Source organism: Xenopus laevis, chromosome 5L, assembly GCF_017654675.1.
Source record: "Xenopus laevis strain J_2021 chromosome 5L, Xenopus_laevis_v10.1, whole genome shotgun sequence".
Lineage (NCBI taxonomy): Eukaryota > Metazoa > Chordata > Amphibia > Anura > Pipidae > Xenopus > Xenopus laevis.
In genome coordinates this window covers 47,023,010-47,048,449 of record NC_054379.1, presented here as the reverse complement: position 1 = coordinate 47,048,449, position 25,440 = coordinate 47,023,010, and the positions used below count along the sequence as shown (strand labels likewise).

The following is a 25,440-nucleotide window of genomic DNA, read 5'->3' as shown; positions in this document are numbered from 1 at the left end:
ACGCCCCCTTTGTTCTGAATTGGACAAAGGTGGAAATCCTAACCCAAAAGGAGCTTTTGAAGTAACATTTCTTCAGGTGGTAAGTCTAGGGGTTCCTTAGCCTACACATGCACCTAGTGAATTGTACACTAAGGCCACTATTGACCTCACACCATACTCATGCAAAATCAGATTCCAATGGCAGTTGAATCCATTGTTCATGTTGCTGGTTTCATGCAGCCCAGGTGGCCCCACAGTACAGCACCCATATTAGCATACTGACTAGAAACCATGCATAGCATACAAATATTTAAGGAGAAACAAGTGTGCAGATGTGTGACTGTGTGACAGCACAATGAAGAGATGTATGCTGTGTGCCACTATAAGGATATCCTTCTTTTATTAAAAGGTATCATTACTTTGGGTATTATTTTGTGCACAAATGAGACATATAATGTATATATGTATATGTGTGTATGTGTAATGTCAATATACAGTGATTAATACATGGCTAGATATATCACACCTTTTTCCACTGACAGATTTGCTTGAACACATATAAGTGCTCCTGAACACAATGATGAATTGTTCTGGTATCTTAGCAAAATGCAATACTAGATTAATAATAAATATGCACTTGAACATTTAGCCCAATTATCTGGTGAATAATAAGACTCTTTTCAAAAATATATCCCATTAAATGCATTTTGAATAACTGAAAAATTCTCCATCTAGTATTTATTGGTCTGTGGCACTGCGCTCCCCACAATAGTGCCAGGGCATGGAGCACAAATTGACTTCAGATGCTGGGGAGTGCTGCTTGATGAATGCTGGTGTGTGTAATTCAAAACTTTACAGCAGTCACAGTGTCTGCCAAATGCAGTATCCGACACAGAATCAGTGACATGAATTTAGGCCTAAAATTCTAATCTTCGGTTTAGGTTTTAAATTACAGCACAAGCACACACTGACTCAAATATTTGCTGGTTCCCTGTAAACGGAGTAAGGCATGATGTCTAATATAAAGGCTGAAAGCATGCTTCATTTCATATACATTTCTCAGCATAGTCCTTTGTCCTAACAGCAGCTATGCCTCAAAAACAGGGATAGAAACCATACTGAGAGTCTATTTCGCATTCAATATTAATAACAACATACAATAAAAATCAGAATGCAGTTAATCCTATGTAAACCTTGAATTACACAGACACTTGTCTTCCACCCAGCCTTTGTATGTAGAACAGCACCAGACTGTGAAACTTTAGTGTTTAAAAAGCCTTTATTTCAGCTTTGGGCATCACTTGTCTTCCACCCAGTCAAGAAAAAACACAAATGAAATGCAAAAAGTCAGATTATCGTCCCCAAACTTTTATTTAAATACGGGTGGTATGATATATCTTTCGAATTGAGCTTGCTCCAAAAATATATATATTTTGGTAAGATAATAAAAGATGTTTAAAAAATAATTGTGAAACCCACCAAACCTGCTCAGTAGATACCTGGCCATCATTTATGGGTTGGGCAGGTCATCAGCTTTCCCCCATGCATGGGCCAATAAGCCTCCAACTGAGCCTGGAGGGGTAATTTCAGACAGACAGCTTTATAAATAGCAATTACCCAGAAAATCTCATTTATTTGGCTATTCTTTGAATTTGGTAATAGAAAACATTGGCCAACAGCTAATTTAAATATTTACATCCTCAACAGTCTTGCAGCATGGCTCTGCACTAACCAATGTTCATATATCAAACCTGTTTTACACACAAAAATGTTCCTTCTGTGTTTTATTGGTTCTGTTTGTCAAACTGGATCCATCTGACATAAACAAGGCATGACCATAAAGATGTTTTTCTATACAGTGGATCATTAAAAAATGAGATTGGCTTTATTCAACCTAGTAAAAATAATATTATTTTTCCCTTTGTGCAGCTTTATTATTATTATATGACGCACATTAAAGATGTTTAAATATAGATGAGTAAAAACAGAAGAGAAACAATGAGCTTTAAACATCACAAAGAAAAGCTTTTACTAAAAGATTAACTCCATAGCTCTTACATGATAAATGATGTGTCGTATTATAGTTAGGGGATCCAAGTAAAGATGACTGTATACCACAAATAAGTCCAAATCAGTCTTGACTTCTGTTCTACACGCATTTCTCTTTCTAGTGAAACCCTTCAAGACGTGTTTGAAAATTAACTAGAAAAATGTGTATTTTCTTTTTCGTTTTAGGCGTATTCTTAAGTTACCATCCAATATGAAATATACTGTAGTACTTGGTAAAGCTTTCTGTAATGTAATCTTATCTCTGTCTGTACTTTCACTAGAATATTGATTTCATCTCATTCTCCCAAATATCTATCCCTTTTGCATTATACAAAAGTGACCAATGCTTTTATCTTGTGCATAAGGTAAACAATCTACAATGACTTTTTAGTGCCAGTGCCATCTATTGATACGATTTATAGGACCAAAAACGACTACTGCACATCTCTTCTTTTCATCCACTTAGACCTGTTTTAAATGAATTCAATGAATTTGTACATAGAAAGGATAATTAAACATTGCACCAGGGGCAAGTAAAAGAGTGCTGCATGGTGCAAAATGAGACCTAAAATAAGTCATAACACACTATTTAGACTTCCTATGCCGAAAAATAATGTCTTGCATTTTAGTCATCAATATTTCCATTTGACATTATTGAGTTTTTTTGTTTGTTCTTTGGATATAATAATTCCTACCCTGCTGGGAAGCTCAAGAAGAGTTTTATCTTTGTCTCCAGTATAGGATACATCCATTTCTAACAACCACCCACACATTGCAGCATCCGTGACCCAGTTGTTCCACTGTACAATATCAGTAACTGCATTTCTACACGAGCACTCAAGAGAGATTAATGACCCAACAGTATAAACAAGAACATTAAAGAGAAAGAAAACTCAAAAGAGTTATGCTTGATACAGAGTAATCAGGATGATTCAATATCGAGGTGAAGGTGTTTTGAAGGAGACTTCTTAGCCTCTGAGAAAACATTCAGAATATCATTTTCCATGAACGACACGCATTACTTCACTTACTATGCTCATTATCGGCTTTCTTCTTGAATATTTCCGAGGGCAGTCCCCATTGATAAGAGAGATACAGTTAATCTTATGGCTTTCTGTAAGGTCACCTTCTACATTTCAGAAGAAGCACTGCTGGTTATGAGAGGGCACACACTGAAGGGGCAGCAATGCTGAAATACATGGCTCTCTTGTAAACTAAAACAGCACTCTTCAACTTTTGTTTTGATGAAGGACAGAAATCATGCAGCTGGACAAACCTAGCATGAAGTGACATTTATGGTTCCATCAATTTATCTAAAATATGGTAAATTCCACTATGACTTCACAAACATTGGGAAGCAATTGATCGTTCCTGGAATGTATTTACAGATGTGTTTGTGTTTAAAGATGTTACAATATACTGTATGATAAAAGTGCAATATGCACATTTAGGGGGTTATTTACTCCAAATGCAAAAATCATGAAAAAATGCATGATTTTTTATTTTATTTTTTATAAAATCTGACTTTTAGAAATATATTTGGAATTTACTAAACCCCAAGGATGAAATCAGAGGTAAAAATCTGAGTTTTCGGGTAAAAAAGATCAAAAAAAATCATGAAAATCGGATGAATAATCCGGAAAAATCGTTAAAATCTTATTTTTTTCCCCTGAAAGCAAATTTTTTGCAAAATGTAATAATAAATAAATTAAAACCCGAGCAGATTTGATTGGAGTTTGTAGCAGAAAATATTGAGATAAATTCGGAATTTGATAAATAACCCCCTTAATCTTATATGCATTTCCCCCACATCTGATTCATATATCGGTTTGTGAAGCTAAGCATTTACTTGAGAGGGATCCCTTCTCCCACATGCAACACCCCATGCTTTTAATTTGATTTTAAAATGTGTACAATGGCATGGTTGTAGAAATATTGCCTTTTTATTTACATATTTTCGAACCATTTAAGTATTGTGTTATTTATGGTCTCATGGTTGGGGATTAAGTCCCAGATTTTTTGCAAAAACTTTAAAATTGGTTTTCTTGTGGACAACCCTACCTTTTGAGCCGCTATCATAATTTTGGTAACTTTGCTTAGTAATTCTGGAGTGGTTAAAAGTTCAATATGTTTATGTAAAATGAACTGTCTTCCTCAACATTTATGGAATGGGTTAATATGTGCCTGTACAGAAGGTCCCGTTTTATAGCACTGCTCATTGAATTGGAACAATAGGGTAGATACAATACTTTTAGGATAAGAGACAGCAGTGCAGTAATCTGGTAGAATGCCACCCGGGACATCATTTCCAATGTTTTAGGCAGACTCTAAAAATGGGAAAATGTGTCACCTTTCACGTTTCCCCACATTTTGGTATGTAATATCATATTTGTACAAATCAAACCATTTTTGTATGAAATCTTTCAATTTCAGTGCATTTAAAAAATCCTAAAATCCTAAATGTCTGTAAATAATGTAATAAGCAGGTAAACATTTCTAAATACACCTCAGCTTGGATATCTTGTGCTATTCTTGGAATTCTTCACTGGTCCATTTCAGACATCTGGTACATTCCTACAGTGGCTATAATGGTGATTGTGCAAACATGACCCCACTGGTAGGGACACCAAACTAAGCACACATGGCTTTCTAATGCACCATGCTTATAGTCCAGACTCTTATCTCTTAGTTATTTGTAGACTATTGACTTTACCCATTTGTTATCACAGGTTACAAATCAGTGCAATACGTATTTAAGGCAAACCAGACTGGATAAGGATATATTCAAATCACACGCATATTTCCTTTGATAACTAATTTGCATTTTTATATTAAAGTAAAACGTTTATGGTTGTATTTTCACATTGCTTTTGCATTCTGCGTTCATGTGCGTCATATTGCGTAATTTTAGAATTCTAAGCTATAGGACATCTAGGGGGTTCTTTATCAAAGGTTACATTTTAGAGGTTTTTTAGACTTCAAATGAACTCAAATGAACTCACAGCTCAAAAGGTTTCTAATTTAAGAACGAACTCAAATGTAAAAATCTCGAATCGGTGTCGTCAGGATGAAAAACTTGAATGCTCGAATTGATCGAGTTTTTAGCAAAAAAACCCCCAAAAACTTTAATTTTCAAGCGAAACCCACCGAAAAAAACTTGAACATGATGTTAATAGCCTCATGAAGGCTATTAACATCTTCCAATAGTTCAAGGACCTCTGTCATTGACTTCTAAATGACATTGACAGGTTTTAGATGTGTATTTTTAGATTCAAGCTATTTCCAGCTTCTGGGTTTTTTTTGTTTCAATTTTTTTAACCCGATTTTTGAATGAAAAATACCCTCAAAAGCTCTCACTTTTAGTGGAAAAAACAACTCAACCTTGATAAATAACCCCCCTAAAGTTGTCTTCCATCATGTATGTAGCCTATTCCAGGGACAACATACTGCAGAAGGTAAGAAAGCACAGCACTCACACAGGTCCTATGTCCAAAAATAAAGCTTAAACTCTCATTAGATGGTTGCTGGGGGAGCACCACCTCTGTTGCCCATTAATCATAATTTCTGGTAGGGCTACAGGCAGGCAGCTTTACAGCATTCAAGGTGAAAACAACACCCCCACCCCCAGCCTAAATGCCATCTTTTTCTCATCTACCTTTGTATCTCCTGAGAAACCACCGCTATTACCTCTTCTAATCAATCTTACTGAATGGGGACCATTGGGAAGTACAGGTATGGGACCTGTTATCCAGAATGATTAAGACCTGGGGTTTTCCAAATTACAAATCTTTCCATAATTTGGATCCTCATACCTTAAGTCTACTAAAAAAAACATTTAAAAATTAACTAAACCCAATGGGATTGTTTTGCCTCCAATAAGAATAAATTATAAATAAATCAAGTTCAAGGTACTATTTTATTATTACAGAGAAAAGAGAAATCATTTTTAAAAATGTGGATTATTTGAATAAAATGGAGCCTTTCCGTAATTCAGAGCATTTCCAGATAACGGATCCCATATCTGTAAAGACTTAACCTGCCTCAAGATGCAGCTACATTAGGGGATCAATGTGGTAAAAACATTTTGGACAGTTACTGAATAAGAAAGCATTCTTGTAACTTACACAAGCACCTTATTTAACAGCTTGACTAAAAGTAGTGTTCTCTATAACCAAATTTAATTCATCAGTTTGGAGATTTCTTATAAATCATATTAAGTGGGATGTTATGTGTGGGATACTGTAACATTTTCAAAACATAAGGTTTTCTGTTCCTTGTTGTCTTTTACATCTTGCTACTTTGCAGGAATTTTTGTTCCTTGTTGACTTCTATATCCTGATACTTTGCAGTACAAAGTATGGTATTTCAAATCGCCCAATGTTTTACTTGCTTAGAGCTACGTGCACATCATTGTTCTCTCTGTTCCCACCATTATCTTAATCAAAACTCTGCACATGTGGGAAACACAGAATTCTGTGCAGCCCATTGCTGTCTATTTACTGTTTGAAAATCCCAAGATACTTTGTGAATGATACAAAAGCAATGCATGCCCAGGACCCTTGTTTGATTTTCCCTGCCACTTTAATAGTACATAATGTATACATGAGAGGAAGAAAGCAAAAGCTGCCCACTGAACAATGAAGATACTTAATGAATACAAAGCAATGGAATTGCATGTTGCTCTTATTTCCTGCGATCCTGCTAGAAACAGGAGCTATTCAATGTAAAGATCCCAGTGCTATAATGAGCTTACTTAATGAGAAACTGAAAACAAATAGAGTACTTGCAATCTTGTGGCCTTTGGGACACAAAGGAATCCACATTATCAAAGCCAACTTCCCAGCATCTTCAAGGATGCTTAAATTTTAATTTCAGCAACAGAAACATATTGAATGCTCCTCATGCATATTCATATGCCAAGAACAATGTCCACTGAACAATTTGACCCTGTTCTAACTGATGTCACGCCACAGTCATATTATAAGATGACAATCCCATAGGTGGGCTATCCACAACAGAAAGAGACCTGCAACATGTTGCTACTACTACTTTACCTGAGATGAGACAAGAGATCACAATACAATTTTGATATTAGCCATTTAGTATTATTTCAGACGAATGGCAAGCATTAAGGCTATTGCCGGTTTCTTAGCACAGTCCTACAACATTCACTTAAGCCTACTCAAAAAATATGGCATAAAATCTGGCCAGGCCAACAAATTAGAGCTGGAATTCAAAAGCAAGAGCTTGAAATGAATGGAGATAAACCACAAGTAGCAACTCCAGAAGCAGCACAGTAAATCAGTGGCTTTATCTGAACATGTTACAAAACCCCTTATTTATCTTATTGTGTGGTTTACATAAACGCCTGCGGTCAATCTTCTATTATTAGAGAGTTTAATCCCTGCCCTAAGTGGTCTCTGAGTGTGCCGTAACACTCTCTTCCTGCAGGAGATTTGTATTAAAGCTGAGCTCTATTATTAATTAAGCAGTGAGCAGTGGCCAAGCTTTCCCTCATAATATGACACCATGCCAGGGTTCTCACAGTACAGTAACAATTCCTTCCTATTCTACTGTACGGGATTTATGGATTTACAGAGAACTAAACAACAGTACCACCTGCAGGCTGTTCATTTATCTGCTGGAAAAAAATGACCCATTTGCTTGACTTTGCAGGATACAGCCATCAACTTGAATGTAACGACATCCTGTTAAACCAAAAACATAACGCTGACTAATCTGCAGTACGCTTAGGATAATCTGCAGCACCTTTAGGATAATATTTAAAGGGAAGTAGCAGTTCTAATAAATGTTCTGTACATGTCATAAAGTTAGCCTGGCTGGTTAAAATGAGGGGTCTTGTGTTTTCTTATTTTAAAAAGTGTTATACTTATTATATGGCACCAACATATATCTGAAGCACATTATATAGAAATACATCATATACATCATCTCCTGCCCCAGTGGAACCTACAGTCTAAGTCTTTATATGATTCACTATGATCTGTTTTATCAGGGGCCAGTTAGCTTGCCTACATGTTTAAGTATGTAGATGGAAACTGGGGTACCTAGAGAAAAGCCACAAAACTACAGGGAGAATACGCAAACTCCTTGCAGGCTGGATCCCTCCACTATATGGCATTAATGCTAATCACTGTGCCACCTTGTGCCCCATAGTTCAAAGACCACCCAAATGGTTATATTAATAAAAAATAGGTCAGTGGTCAGTTTCCCAGATGCCCTAAGTCAGTGATCCCCAACCAGTAGCTCGTGAGCAACATGTTGCTCACCAACCCCTTGGATGTTGCTCCCAGTGGTCTCAAGACAGGAGCTTATTTTTGAATTCTGGGCTTGGAGGCAAGTTTTTGTTGTATAAAAACCAAGGGTCCTGCAAAATAGAGCCTCCTGTAGGCTTCCAGTCCATGTAGGGGCTACCAAATAGCCAATTACAACACTTATTTGGCTCGCCAGGAGGTTTTTGCATGCTTGTCTTGCTTCCCAACTCTTTTTATTTTTGAATGTGGCTCACGGGTAACAAAGGTTGGGGATCCCTGCCCTAAGTAATGTGACTTGTACTCTGATAAACGTCAGTCACTTTTTACTGCTGCACTGCAAGTTAGAGTGATATCACCCCTGCTTTCTCCCCCCCCCACCAGCTGCCCACCAGCTGCCCATCAGCAAAACAATGGGAAGGTAACCAGATAACAGCTCCCTGGTAGATATAAGAACTCAATAGAAAAGATCAAAGTCCCACTGTGACACCTTCAGTTACATTGAGCAGGAGAAATAATAAAGGAGAAACACGGGTTGTGAAAGATAAAAACGGAGCTCAACCTTCCTTGTGGCGTCTCGGCCGCAGCTCTCGCGATACTCCGGCAACTCCAAGCCGGCATCTACAGGGCAAAATCTGTGTATCGCTATTCAGCGCTGGCCCGTCCACATCAAGACTCGCCACACTTGTTCATTGAAAAAGCGGCTTTATTCAACTTGCATAAGTGATAACAGGCAGTGTGTAAGTGGTGCGAACTAACGCGTTTCGTGCCCTCTCTATTGGCACTTCATCACTCTGATCATAATTTGGGGAGGGAAATCATGTGATTTTTTGCCACAAAACAAGAAAGTAAAAATGGTTTCCCCTTCCCACCTCTAATTTGCATATGCAAATTAGGGTTCGGATTTGGTTCGGTATTCGGCCAAATCTTTCACAAAGGATTCGGGGGTTCGGCCGAATCCAAAATAGTAGATTCGGTGCATCCCTATAAAATTTTAATGCAAGAGGAATAATGACACATGGAGAATTTTGTTTATAAAATTACATAATGGTATTGCCGTTAAACGTTAAAAATGTTAAAGCTCCTCTCTGTTGTTGTAAATGAGCTTTAGGAAAGTTTTACAAACAGCAATTTGTGCCCTTATAGTAAGCCTAAAAAAATTTCCCCAGGTGAGCAAAGTGTTAGAGATTTTATCTGATTTTTTTCAATATATTCCTTTAATTCCTCATAATCCCCTTTCAGAGTCATGTCATTTTCTCATTATTGTATTGGTAGGTTTTCTGACTTCCAAGAAACAGAAAGCCAAATGTTTTCCAGAATTCTCCACAGGTCCACTTGGAGACTAAACAGACTACATGCCTTGGTGTCTGCACTAGGCAGTTGGTTGGATGTCTGCACAGTAAATCAGTTTTTCATTTAATATCACTTAAGCGCGCTACAAATTGTGTTTTAATGCTTCTCAAGCTGGACCCTGAGATTATGTTACACGCTAATATTCTTTAAACTACTGATTTCATGGCTGCAGAACTTTTATTTTGTGCTAACATTGTGCTAATATTGCCCTATCAAAGTGTATTTTCCTTTCATAAATCTACAGTACACTTTGGAATTGCATTCTGATACACCTCATGGGGCACAGCGTTATAATGTATTATTTAGCAAACAGTCAATTAGATAAATGCACTTGGTTCTGCAACTACCCAGATGGCATAGTGGTGATGTTGACACTGTGTCAACTTGTGCCCTAAATCCTTAAGGTGAAACCAAACTGAGGCCTCAAGGGTAAACACAGGTGTCTAAGCACAGAACAGATAGGTGATGATGTGCTCTGTCAACAGAAGATCCAGGCTGGAATAGTGGATTGCATGACAATAGAAAGTTGATGGATCTCTGTCCATATCATCATCCTGTTTTGAAAATAAAGGATGAACTATTGACTTCAAGAAAGAATTTGTACTTTGTTTAATATTCCTACTTCCCCTATTTATTTGTACACTGGAAGTCAAAGTGGATAATTTATTGTGTTCACTAAGTGGGTTATTTATTAAAGTCCAAATGCCAAAAACTTGAAAAATTCTAGGTTTTTTTTACTATAAAATCAAAATTTTTAGTGGGGAAAAAAACTCAAATTTTTTGAGATTTATTATACCCAGAAAAAATACGGCATCTCAGACCTGCTGAGGTTGTATTTAAGTAATTGGTAGAGGTCCCTATCCTATTTTGAAGTTTCCTATTCATAACCCAGTCTCTTATTCAGATCAATGCATGGTTACTAGGGAAATTTGGACCCTAGCTACCAATTGCAAATTGAAGGGCTGCTGAATAAAAAGCTAAATAACTCAAAAACCTTAAATAATAAACAATTAAAACGTATTGCAATATCACTCTCTACATCATACTAAAAGTTATCTCAATGGTGAACAACCCCTTTAAGGAGGATATCTCATAAAATGGTATCGGCCTTATATATAAATAAGGTCACAATCGTGGATTCTAGTTTGGTTTGACTTTTTCAATTTAAATACTCAGCTCTCAACACTCCAAAAACTGTACCCAGAATATATGTTGTCTTCATATTATGGGACATCAGACAGTAAATAATGAGGGTGATTTTAAGCTTCTTTTATGCAGAAAATAAGGCAACACTACTGCTGTTGTGAAAGTCCACTGCTAAAATGCAAGTTCCAAGAGCAATCAGAGGGGTATTTCACAAATATAACCGCTGAAATAATGACCTTTTGCAGTTGCTTTCTATTGTTCATTTTTATTTTTCTATTTTGAAAATTAATTTGTATTTATTTCTCTGTGGTGGTTCCCAGCACAGCTCAATATGCCAGGTTGCTGGCTCTCTCATCTCTAACAAATTTCTTACATTAGTTGGTACATTTCTCAGCAGTATCAAAGGAATAGCTGCAACTAATGTAAAAGTAATGGTCATGTTGTTAGGAAATATATTAATTAACATTTTCGAGATCTGGCGTAGTGATGCAGTGGGTCTGAAATATGCTCTTTCAACCCAAATGTGTCCCTTTTCAACCCAGCTCAGGTAAGGTAGGGACTTTTTCTAACAATGTTGACCCACCCTATATGGTACCATCAGAAATGATGTCAGAGAGGGGGACGGGCTCATACCACCAAAAAACAAGAACAGGGAAGGAGGAAAGTGGGAACTGTTGGGCAATCCCCCTCACTGGTACCATGTCACATTATTTGGGTGCATATGTATAAGCAGATCAAAAACATGTTAAAGGCACAAGGATCACCACAGACCTGACAGCATTTGGAAAAAGGGCAGCCTGTGCAGGAAGCTTCTAATTGGAGACCTCCTACTTAAAGTAATACTGGCACATTTCTATGAATATTTATAGGAACGTGTCATTATTGGTAGAACAGTTGAGGCAAGAACTTGTTTCTGTCCAAAAGTCCCTCCATTTCCCTCCATCTCAGTAATACTTACCTCAATCAACATTCCTACATGACATAAGGGTCCTATGTTTGGACAGCCGGTTGAATCAGTGCAGCTGGGCTTGATCCTTCTATAGGTTGGAGTACTGGAAATATTATGCAGCCACCAGCATGATGGAAAGAATCAGGGCTGTTCCTGCAGTGTACACTGACGCCTTTGTGAAATACAGGTACTACTGGGCAGTTTGGATGGACTCGTGGAAAGAAGTTCTTACCTCAGCTTTTCTAGTAATACTGTTACTTTCCTACTGAACATGCCAGTATAACTTTAATCAGGGACCCCCGGGCCATGGCACTGCAGAAATCCAAAGATCACTGCAGGAGCGAACAGGAAAAATAAGGATATTTTAGAAAAAAAAAATGTGTTTTAAAATTAATGTAACAAATAAAAAATACAAAACAAAAGTACTCAAGGGAACATGTTCTGTATATTCAATTGGAACTTTTTAGAAGCCTTTAGTCTTCTTTTAAAAAAATATAATGTAGAGCACATTATATTGTCTAAACTGTCTACCTTGAAGTCTGCACTTTCACTAACACAGCAGGATAAAGCAAATGCTACCCGGTGTGAGTGTTCCAACACGTTCTTCAAAATAGTGAGACGTATATTTTTTCAGACGGTGCTATCACAATTGTTATTTCAGCACAAGTTGAAAGAAGATGCTGTAACTTTCACACATTGGAACATTCTCAGAATTCCAGTGAATCACTCTATCCTATGTTACAGAAATAATGACAGGAATGAAAAACCTTTTCTTAGTGCCTGTTGCAACTTGCTTCGAAAATAATTATTCCTTTAATATGGACATGATTTGCATATGACTTATTTTACCTTGATTCTGATGTATACAGGCAAAGATTGTGAATCTCCATAGGTATGGCCAGCACAATATAAAAAAACACAGAGAATGTATGGCCCACTGGCTTGTACAAGAATCACTGGTACGGTATTGGATCCGTTATGTGGAAACCCGTTATCCAGAAAGCTCCAAATTATGGAATGGCCGTCTCCCATAGACTCCATTTTATTCAAATAATCCACATTTTAAAAAATGATTTCCTTTTCTCTGTAATAATAAAACAGTACCTTGTAATTGATTCAAACTAAGATCTAACTTATTGGAAGCAAAACCAGCCTATTGGGTTTGTTTAATGTTTAAATGTTTTTCTAGTAGACTTAAGGTACGAAGATCCAAATTGTGGAAAGATCCATTATCCGGAAGACCCCAGGTCTCGAGCATTCTGGATAACAGGTCCCATACCTGTACTGTATTTAGTTAAGTTGCCTATTCCCTTTGCACTAAAACTTTGCATGGAGCTCTGTTGTTCTGTACTTTGTGTTTGCTTAAAAGTTACGTTTAGTATTGTATAGAATGTCCAATTCTAAGCAGCTTTTCAACTGGTCTTCAGTATTTATTTTATACAGTTTTTTCATTATTTGCCTTCTCCTTCTGACGACTCTTTCCAGCTTTCAAATAGGGGTCACTGACCTCATCTAAAAACAAATGGCTACAAATGTATTGTTATTGATCCTTTTTATTACTCATCTTTTTATTCTATTCGGGCCCTCTCCTGGACCTAAAATGGACCCTAGCAACCAGGTGACTGAAATTGCAAACTAGAGACGCACTAAATAAATAGCTAAATAATTCATTGCACACTCTTGCGCAGTACAGTCTACACATTCAGAGATTGCAGAAGAGAAGGGTACCCCCATACCACACAAACACCTTAGCTATGTTGCTGGTTTTAGCTGGTGTCTCTCTCTCTCTCTCTCTCTCTCTCTCTCTCTCTCTCTCTCTCTCTCTCTCTCTCTCTCTCTCTCTCTCTCTATGGGGGAAATTTACTAATGGGCGAAGTGGCTAACGCTGGCTAAAATTAGCCAGCCTGACGTCATTTCAGCACTTCACCGATTTACTAACGGTCGCTGGCGTAATTTCACCATCTAACGCCAAGCAAATTTTTGCTCTGGCGAAAGAGCGTTACTACGCAAATTCACAAAGTTTTTTATTTTACTAAACGTTATCTCTATCGCCAGACTTGCCTTCGCCACCTCAGACCATGCAAAGTGCAATGGAGTAGATAGAACTTACTTGAAATTTTGTTGAAAATTTTCCCAAAAGTCCCAAAATACGCTAGCGTCTTTTCCTTTTTTCAGGATGATAGCCTGCAAAAGTGCGTAATTTTCTTTTAGGGTACCCGGCTTCCCCCCTACATTTCCTTACATATGGCACATAAACTATACAGTTGGCATATGTGTAGGGCAATATAACAACTTTATTTTATTTTATTAAGGTTCCCTGGCCTTGTGTAGTGTAATTGTAATGTATTAACATACACGTCCATTGTACTTTAACTGCACGCCGTATGCAAATTAGCCAACGCTAGCGTAACTTCGAACTGCTGTTCGTATTATCGTGAATTAGTGTTATCCAGTCGAAATTTACACCTGGTGTAGTGTTGCGATGTGCGTGAAGCCAGCGCTGGCCGATTTTCTGAGGTAAGTAAATTTACCCCAATGATCCTAAAGCTGCCACCCTAGATCCTTGCAGCGTGGGAGTGTAATGATTGTTAAAGTGCTATTCAACTTGCTATATAAAATAATATAACATCATTTTCATTGAGTCTCCTATGATAATCAATAATTAATCCTCAACTAAAATGTCTACAGTGATTAAGATAAAAGATTTAAAGTAATTAAGGAGTTCCATATGTATATGAATGTGCAAGAATACAGAAGGAGGTCTTTTATACAGGTCATGGGACTGATATAATAACTTTATGTTCAAAATACAAAGGCAGGTTTTTTTGAAAGCTTGGGGAGGTTAAGCCTCCCTTAATCGACAGCAATGAATTTCCTACAACACAAAGGACAGAGGTATTATACATGGAATGTCATGTGTTCTTGAAGATATTATGGATAACACTGGCAATTTATTTATCCTACAATGTGTTATGGATGACATTAGCACTACATTTATCCTATTATTTGTACAATAGTGGTGGTATTATAAATGAAATCAGTACAGCATTTATCCCACCGTATGCTTTGGGGGCATAATACATGGAATAAACATTATTTATTCTGAAATATGTTATGATTTAATTATAAATGAAACAGGTAATGTGTTTGTCGTGTAGAAAATGTCTTTATTAGGGGCAGAATGATGACTCGGTGGGTAGCACTTGCGCAGTGCTGGTCAGCTATCTATAAAGGTATTTGTATGTTCTACCCATATCTGCATGGCTTACCTAGAGGGCAGTACAATTTCCTACCGCACTCCAAAAACCTACTGGCAAGTTAATCGGCTCAAGATAGAATTGTATTACTTTGTGCAAGGACTCATTCATAATATTAGTGCATTATAAATAACAGATAATAATAATTAGCCCCCCAACATCTCTAAGTATCATTTATAAAGATATATTAGCAAACAAATGAATAAAAGATACAAAAAGCTTTGCCTCGATGTTCGCTTTAATCATATAACAGATTTTATTTCCTCTTCACTTAATTTCCAAGCTAAGTCACACATAATAGCAAAAACCTTACATCTAAATATAGGTTCTGCCTCTTCATCCTCTCTTCAACCCATAAAAAATCCACATAATTAAATTAGACAGGGCTGCTGTAAACACGGACCCTTAAAAATGTAATTCTGCTGCAAATACAGTATAGCCAGAATATTAAAGCAGGATAGACAACATTATTTGTCAACTCAAGTTGACTCAATCATTTTAATTTATATAGCAATGACACATTTACACAGTGCATTTCAGAAATTGTTCATCATTAAGCCCCAGCCTCAGGGGAGCTTACATTCTAAGGTCCCTATCAGATTTAGACACTAGGGTCAATTTCATCAAAAGCCAATGAATGAGTTTGGAGCATGGGAAAAACTGTGAACCTAGAGGAAAGCAATGGAGAGGGAATATACAAATGGTGCAAGGTTGGAACCAAGCTCAGGATCCCAGCAAGGAAGTTATTCATTGAAAAAGGAAATTAGAAAATCAGGACTATGATGTACAGAACTGTGAGCTCTGTAGCACTATATAAATAAAAATATACATACAATTAGTATAATATACAGTTGAATCCTGCTTTTACCTACCTGGAAATTACAGTTTCCCAGAAAACAATACCGATTATTCAAGATCCAGGGCAGATGAGCACCATTTTTATCAGACATTGACATTGATTTTTAGTGGTCCCCAGGAAAATTAAAAAGTGGAGTTCTACTGTAAGTATTACTAAACCTTTAAAAAATCTAAAAGCATTAAGAATCAATGTTCTCTGTTTTATGGGACATACAGTCTTTATTTATTGATTTATGTTGAAAGCAGACTTTCCAAGTATACCCAGAGAAGCAAAAACATATTTGCCCCCAAATCTCACCCTAACTGGCTACCAGGCAAGGAACAATAACTGGGCCTTCTAGGGGCAGGTAATGGCATTTTGACCACCCAGTTCTTCTACACAGCAGTGTTTACAATGCATTGTAAGCCCAAGTCCTATTCTCTGTCCAGAGATCCTTTCTGTCTTTGGGTGTCCTTCATGCAAACATTTTTTTACTGTGATTCAAACCCATTTTACTTGATTGGGGTCTGTTGCAGAGTTTAAGAAAAATGGCATTGCATGCATGACAAAACCCATTTGTAAGTGTAGACAACTCAGTGAAATCAACACTCTGTGATTAGTCTTTGGAATTTAGCACAAACAACCGAACAGCCATAAAATTGTTTGAGTAAACAAGGACTTAATTGCCTATAGGATCAGATATGAAAGCAACAACAAATACTTATTTTCATTCACGACAAGGTAAACTGATCCAAAGTACAGTGTTGGTTTAGCACAAATGTGTGACTTGCACTTACGTTTTGTACAGCGTTCAGATCCAGGAGATTTGCTCCAACCATGACAGCATTTGCCTCCACAGATATTAACCCTACAAAACAAGCACAAGGAAAATGGTGTTTTTCATTAACAAATGGTTAAGTACATGTATATAGAGCACTATTTAGAACTATTGTGTCACTCAACTGTAGTTTTATGTTGTAAGTTGATCTCAAACACTTGTGTAGGAGGTGCAACTGTCCTGTTTACCTTGGGTTCCTACAGTTATACAGTTTTTAATATCTCAGTGGACTGCAAACTATTTGTCAAAGATATTAATGAGTACACCCTGACAAAATAGACACAAATGAAGGTTAAGCCGACCTTAGAAACATTAGAAGTATAAAAACATTTCAAGCTGCAAACAGAAACATTTTAATTCCTAAGTCACTCTTTCCATTAAATAAGTGCTTTCTAACAAATAAAGAAAAGCAAAAGAGCAGAATCTGGACAACCACCAAAACCACCCTTTAATAACAGGATTTAAGTATATAATTAATACATACCTTCAATGCCAAAAGAGAACTAAAGGTGTAATCATTCACCTGATACCCCGGGACAGTTCTCCTGTTTCCTAAAAACTGCAGTGTCCTGGGGGAATTTCTGTAGAAGCTCATTCACAGCAATATTCATCTTTTTCTGTCTAATGTTCTCCAAGCGCGACAGGCACATGCACAGTAGAGTGAAATAGCTGCACATGTACCAATCTGTACTGAACAAGGCAGAAGAAGCCAAAAATGATGGGGACAATGAGCTTCCACAGAAATAACCTAGGCCGGTGCAGTTTTGGGCAAACAGGATCACTGACCTAGGGTATCAGGCAAGAATTTATAATACAGGTTCATGAACCAAAAAATCTCCAATACTAATAAATCCTCCAGAGAAAAATGTATCATTGATGTTAATCATTTACACATGGAAGTGCAGCTTATGTATAATTTATTTAATAAAGATTATATATTTATATATCGCATTGTGGGAGTCACGTTGTCACATTTTATTTAAGTCTGTATCAAGGGGTAAATTGTTATCCAGACTGTATTCATAACAGGCTGCAAATTGAGGGCAGGGCTAGGGGTAGGCAGAAGAGGCACGTGCCTACGGTGCAACAGTGGGGAGGGGGTCCCAGGCAAGTACTTTTCTGCTAGTACTTGTACCCCTGTTGCTTGTCACTGCTCCCACTCATCTCCTGACCACTGCGCTTAATATGTAGCATGGGAAATCTGGAAAATTCTGAACTAGATGTTACTTGGCCCTACTGCAAATTAATTTTAGGGCCCCCAACATATCCACAGGTTGTCCTCTTTTACAAATATATGTTGAAATTGCTCATTAATTAGAGCCTCATGGGGCTCCTATATCTTATGGGTCTGCTTCCTCTGTAGTTATGCTCCAGAATCAGATGGGGTGCAGGGTTCTGCCTTGGGTCCATTAGGGAACAGTAAGAGAATATTGTGGAGTGATGGTTTAGAAGGTCTGAATAGAATTGGCAGTCTTATATGTCATCGAGGATTCAGTGAGTTGTGAGATGTGATGTGCTTGCAGTTCTCTAGTTTTGAGGTGACGAGAGTAAATATGGTTAATGGAGTTGCTCTGCTTCCTACTGATTCCTCTCATTCCTCAAAGTTGCTTATATCCCTTACAACATACACATGTCTAGAATGTTTAAAGCACTCATTTTGGGTTCTGTGGACAATATCAATAAAGCAACAGAGGGCATCAATTAAAAAAACTCTATTAACATGATTATAAACATGCATGCATGGCAACTTCAGATTTTAACCCAAGCAATTCTGTACATAAAAGAGCTGCAAGTACATATTTTTAAGATAATGCGATAACCCCCCTTAATAGGGATTCTAAGCAATTTTCCAAATGGTCTTCATTATTTATTTTCTATTGTTTTTCAATCATTTGCCTTTTTCTTCTGACTCTTTCCCGCTTTCAAATGGGGGTCACTGACCCCATCTGAAAAGCAAATGCGCTGTAAGGCTACAAATGTATTGTTATTGCTACTTTTTATTTCTCCTATTTCTGTTCAGGCCTCTCCTATTCCTATTTCAGTCTCTTATTCAAATCAATGCATGGTTACTAGGGTAATTTGGACCCTAGCAACCAGATTGTTGAATTTACAAACTCGAGAGCTGCTGAATAAAAAGCTAAATAACTCAAAATCCACAAATATTAAAAAACGAAAACCAATTACAAACTCAGAGGTGAACAACCCATTTAATGCATTATAAATATTCTTGCAATTATGGACTCAAGAAAGAGGAGCTAAATGTATTTGTCAACTGATAAATGTATTTGGACATACTGCATATTTATACACATATATATATACATATATATATATCCTTTAATGTAACCCAAAACAACAGATCTGAGCCGTTCTGGCCTTAAACAAATGGTGATGTCACATCAATGTGATATTGCACTTCAGGGATTAACATGTTCAAGACCTTGGGGTCAGCTCATTTAAAGAGCTGTCAGATATAACTACATAGTTGTCACTGCTGTGATGTATCAGTCAAATTTCATGTGGTTTCAATTTGAAGATCTAGTATTCGATTTTTGTGAAACAGTTAAGGAAACTAGACAAGCAGGCTTGGAAAAGCTGAGTTAGACACAGCATAATGAAGATACATTGGAAAAATCACTGTTTTTGGTTATGGGATCATGGCCTCTGCGTAGAAGACTAATTGTTTATGAATGTTTTCTTTACTCTTTGCCAGGCTATTATTGTGATCTACCAAGAGCCAAAATACGCAGAGGAGACACGATTTATTTTTACATACCTCTCATTGAAAACACAGTGAGTGACATGTATCTATAAACTGTCTCTCGTGATCGACTGATTGTGGCAATAGCATAGGAAAGCATCACTGGTAAGGAATTCATACTTTAAAAGTAAATATCAAAGGGGAAGTTTAATCACTGTCTAATACAATGTCTAGTAATAGGCGAATCTGTAACTTTTCACTTCGCTGAAAAATTCGCAAAACTCTGAAAAATGTCACGAAACAGCGAAAAAATTAGCAAAACACTTTGAAATCAATAGGTGTCAAAATAATTTTGTTACACGACAATTTTTATGTGCGCGGCAGTTTAACACGCACAACTCTTTTGTCCAAATGCATTTGAGTCAACGGGCGTCAAAATTATTTTGCAGCATGACTTTTTTGTCACAGCAAATGTTTGCAAAAGTTTTGTGAAAAAATTCGCAGGTGGCAAAATGCAGAAATTCGCTGTAAATTCTTGCCTGGCGAATAAATTCCCCATCACTGTACCTGTCATGTGAATGTAAAGCAAACAATACAGGATGAAATGTCATATATTCAGATTACCTGCACACCATGGTTAGTTTGTAAGATCTATGGGGTCTCTTAATACTCAATGTGTATAGAAAACAGATCCGCACACACCCTGATCATCCTGATGAAGGGTGGGTGTTCCCCCCCCCCGAAATGTTGAATGTTTGGTGGCTGAGTAAAAGGGGATACTCCCCAACTGCATTAACCAGTGTGTGTGCGGATCCGTTTTCTATACACATTCGTTGCTAAGGGACCCGGCCGGGTCAATGGAAGAAACGCACCACCAGTTGCAGGATTGGTGAACTACAGGTGTGCGGTAGGAGAAATTACATTGTAATCAAGTCTCTTAATACTCAGCTCTTAATCTTAAATTTACTGTATTTAAATTAAATTCTATTCTATACTGCATTGTTTTCCTTCTGTTGCAAAATTGGTTAGAGATGATTATCTGGACCATATTTCTGCAAGCAAAACTCTATTATGTTTGAAATACTCTGGCACTTCAGCTTCAACACGCCAAGACCACAAAAAAGAACTCTCCTTTCTTTTCTTCTCACCCCAGGTCTATCTGATCTCTGCCTTCAACCTCCTTTTAGACTCCCTAATTTTCTTTAACCCACATTTCCATATCAATCTCTCATTTTCATTCTAAATCCTATTTTGTTATTCTCCATTCATTTTTTTTATTAAAGGTGAACATTAATGGATTTTTTTTAGAATTATTAAACTGACATCAATAAAGAAAAAAGGGAATAGCACATACTGATACTGTGTGTTGTAATGAGAAATAATTCAGTGTCATTGATTGAGAAAAAAAAGGAAAAGCACATTACAAAACAGGTGTAATTGAGCATTGAATTCTAATTATCTATGTGCTCAGTGGACATAGCATTTCTGATATAATTTTGACACTCGACACTTTGGTGAATTTTCAACAATGTTTCGCGAAAACATTCACTGGTGGTGAATTGTGGAAATTTGCCACGAGTCCATGCCTGCCAAATTTATTCGCCCATCACTATTGATAGTATCACAGGAGATGTGACCAGTAAGAAGCTATGACTGGCCAAATCCAGATCATTTGGTAAAAGGTGGCATATTGGGCTTTGTATCTCAGGCATGCCCGGATTTGTGGACGAGGCCACAAAGGACAGGACCTAGGGCAGCAAATTCCTTGGGGCGGCATGCTGCCCAGCCTCTGTATAGGACGCGCAGCTCCCCAGTGCTCCGGTGTGCCAGAGCTCACTAGAGCGATGCGGGCAGTGGGCGCTAGGAGTGTGCAGCCCGGCACTAGGACCGTCGCTGAATTCTGGCCTGATCTCAGGCAGCAATCATTGAGTTGTTTTCCCCATATGTCTTAAAGGGCATGTAAAGACAAAAAATAAAATCCCATTTTTACTTTCTCTAATGAAAAAGGAACCTATCTCCATTATACTTGAATTAAAAAATGTGTACTGTTTTATAAGAAACCTGACTGTATGCAGTGAAATTCTCCCTTCATTTACTGCTGTGGATAGGAATTATCAGAGGGTCCCTAAATGCTGAGCAGGGAAACAACCATACTTATGAACAACAGGGGGAGCCCCCGCCTTACTTCCCAGCCATGTAGAACTCAAGCAGCTTTGTTTGTTTCCCTATAGAGCAGTCGGTGACTGTGTAGAGATTTGTATGGATTTTATTTTGGCTTTACATTCCCTTTACTGTTTCCAGCACCAGCTGCAGGGACAAAGATCATGGAGCCAGATTAACGTAGTTGAAAATTCGCACTTTGATGAATTTGTTGAGTAACGACCATTCGCCTGAGCGAAAATTCGTCTGGTGAATGGGTGCGAAACTTTGTTAGCGCTGAGCTCTTTCGCTAGCAAATTGCCCTCTACACCTTTTAGTAAATTGGCGATGTCCCTGCAGATTGTTTTTTGGTGAATTTTCACTAGCGATGCCACTTCACGCTTTAGTAAATCTGCCCCTATGAGTTTTCACGTGATAAACCAGGAGATAACTTTATATAGCTGAATTGAATCTGGCCCATTGTATGGTAGAATATGCAATGTCTCTCTGACTTTAGTACGGGTATTTAGGGTACATTTGCATGAATGCACTACATAATTAAACATGTAATCTAATAAGCAACAGCAAATCTTTATTAGGCTGTAATTATAACATAAAATTACAATGTTGCATTTGTATTCCTTGAAGTAACAATCACAGTCACTTGGAGATAGACTGTTTCTACAAAATATTTAAATTAGTGCTGAATCATAAATGAACCATGACAGATTTTTCCATCTTTGATCCTTATCAAACCTGCTAGGAGAAATATTCAGTTTTTGGTATTATTACAGGAGGTTTTTTTTATTACTGGAGGTTGTTTCTGCAGAAATCAAATCTGCTGAATCCAAATAATAATGTTTTATTCTTTCATTGTGTTTCTATTTTTCCAATTTGCAATTATTTGTACTTGGCTCTTATAATTCTATAAAAATCTTTTTACAGCATAGTAATAAGACCCCTCTCATTACAGATTATGAGAAAACCTTGTGAGTCATCCCTGCTATTGTAATTGCCATTTTGACTGGACTACTAAACTGCACTTTTAAATCTGGACCCTAACCATTCCCCCTTATGGTTTCGTCTAAATTGCTTTTTACCTACTATATCAAAAAAGGGATATACAGCTAAATTTTAAACCACAAAGCTTGTTCAGCTTCCAAACTTTTTTTTTGGTTCAGTTGTTTTCAGATTGTTCACCAGAAATAAATACATTTTTCATTCACTTTCCGTTTTTAAGTTTTTTTTTTCAGCTCAGTAATTCAGTGCAGACTCTGAACTGTTACAATTTGCCACATTAGTCGATACATTTCTCAGCAGCATCTGTGGAATATTAGCAACTATTGTATCAATTCTAATAGCTGTCTTTAAAGAAACTCATTAGTATCAACTAATGTATCATTTAGAACAGTTTACAGAGTTGGTGATCCCTCTCCAAGAGCTGCTATTGAAATACTTAAGCAGGTGAAAAATTTAACTTTAAGGGGGTTAATTATCAAAGGTCAAATTTTAGAGCTTTGTGAGCTTTTTCAGACCTCGAATGAACTCAAATGAACTCACAACACGAATAGTTTCTTTTTTAAGAAAAAAAACTCGAATAAGTGTAGTAGGGGTGAAAAACTTGAATACTCAAAATGAGTTTTCGAGTGAAACCCACCGGGAAAAACATCATGAAGGCTACAAACATCTTCAAATGGTTCAAGGGACCTCTACCATTAACTCCTACATGACCTTGACAGGTTTTAGATGGCGTATTTTTGGATTCATGCTATTAACAGCTTCGGGGTATAATACATCTAAAAGCTATATATATATATATATATATATATATATATATATATATATATATATATATATTATATATATATTTATATTAGCTTGATAAAATAAAGCAAAAGGGAAATAATTACACACTCACTTATAAATATTTCCATTTGGCAAATCAATAAGATAAATTCCAAAATTATGGTACAGTGACCCTTTGCATCTTTAATATGAGACATAAATATGAGACACATTTCCATATTTTTTGTAAAAACTGAAATATTTATTTACGTCCAGGATCTTAAACACAGAACTCAACAAGTAATGGTACCGTGATGTACAGTAAATAATATAAGAACCCTGAAAAAAGGGGGTTAATGCCTATTTAGCATTCTAGAATGTATATCTATTGTATGCCTTTTCTTTTTGATAAAAGTAAGGACAATAGTACCACCTCCTCCAAGCACTGGAGGTACTTATTATTACAATCTCTGGATGAGGTGAAAGCAAGCAACCATGGCTACTCCCACTCAGGCAAGAATTTGTGGCAAGGCTGGACCTAGGGTGGTAGAATAATAGGGGTGGTATGCTGCCCAGTCGCTAACCAGGGAGCACAACTCCCCAGCGCTCCAATGCAGGCGCACATGTACACAAGAACTGTAAATGGATCTATAAGTATTTTTTATACGGAATACTGCATATCTCAGTTGTTCTTGCCAATATGTTTTTGTCTTTTGAGTCAAGTATCTGCAAAATATCTGCAATTAGGTGCCAACCTTAGGGTTTACACCTCAAACATATTCAATTAGCTTTCAGAAATATTTGTCTAAATGTATATCATCTTGCTAACAGTTTACAGTGACATTTTTTTTACTCTTACAACATCTAGAGCAGTGATCCCCAACCAGTAGCTCGTGAGCAACATGTTGCTCTCCATCCCCTTGGATGTTGCTCCCAGTGGCCTCAAGTGCTTATTTTTGATTTCCAGGCAAGTTTTAGTTGTATAAAAACCAGGTGAACTGCCAAACAGAACCTCAATTTAGGTTGACAATCCACGTAGGGGCTACCAAATGGCCAATCACAGCACTTATTTGGCACCTGAGAACATTTTTCATGCTAGTGTTGCTCCCCAACTACTTTTACTTCTGAATGTTGCTCATGGGTTCAAAAGGTTGGGGATCCCTGATCTAGAGCTATTACAGCTCTGCATAGTATGTTGGTGCTCTAAAAATACTTGTTAATAATTAATAATAATAGTTTAAATTTTATATGCATTTTTTCCAGCTGCACCTCCAGCAGGTAGGGATGGGCGAATTTGACCCGTTTCGTCGGCGAAATGTCACCAACGCCCATTAAAGTCTATGGGCGTCAACATTTTTTTTTTTGACGTGCGTCTTCTTTTTTTGACGCACAACGCCATACAAGTCATTTCCGTGGCGAAACAAGGTGAAACAATTTGCCCAACCCTACCTGCAGGTCAAGTCCCAACCCTCTCTCTCAAATACTAACAAATGGCATACTTTTAGCGGCCGATTTGTTATGCTGTGTAACATTAAATGATGAAAAAAAGGTGTAAAAAGTTATAATATAAATGTAGAATATATAAAGCTGTGTATGTAGGCTGAACACTGGATTTGACTCCATTATTATTTGCTGCCTCAGACATCGTATAATCCATTAAAGCAGGGCCGGGGCAGGCACAAACATACGCACGCCCCCCTCCCCTCACGTATGCTTGCAAACAAACACAAAGAGCAGGACTCTGCAGTTTAGCAGACTCTGGCGAAAAGGGTAACGTAGTTAAAAATTCGCACTTTGATGGATTTGATGAGTAACGACCATTCGCCTGAGCGAAAATTGGGTGCGAAACTTTGTTAGCACTGAGCTCTTTCGCTAGCGAATTGCCCTCTACACCTTTAAGTAAATCGGCAATGTCCCTGCAGATTGTCTTTTTGGCTAGTTTTCACTAGCGATGCCACTTCACCCTTTAGTAAATCTGCCCCTATGAGTTTTCATGTGATTAAACCAGGAGATAACTTTATATAGCTGAATTGAATCTGGCCCATTGTATGGTAGAATATGCAATGTCTCTCTGACTTTAGTACAGGTTTAGGATACATTTGCATTAATGCACTACATAATGAAACATGTAATC

The 25,440-nt window shown here is 37.2% G+C and overlaps 1 protein-coding gene across 7 annotated transcripts in view; it reads right to left on the bottom strand.

The window, feature by feature from the left end:
- Nucleotides 1–25,440, bottom strand: part of ltbp1.L (latent transforming growth factor beta binding protein 1 L homeolog) — a 231,990-nt gene that overhangs the window by 196,624 nt on the left and 9,926 nt on the right. For all 7 annotated transcript variants that reach the window (XM_041562719.1, XM_018263016.2, XM_018263020.2 and 4 more), the window contains exon 2: nucleotides 16,641–16,711. In XM_041562719.1, coding sequence (XP_041418653.1) covers nucleotides 16,641–16,711 — 71 coding nt within the window. The remainder of the gene's footprint in view (nucleotides 1–16,640; nucleotides 16,712–25,440) is intronic.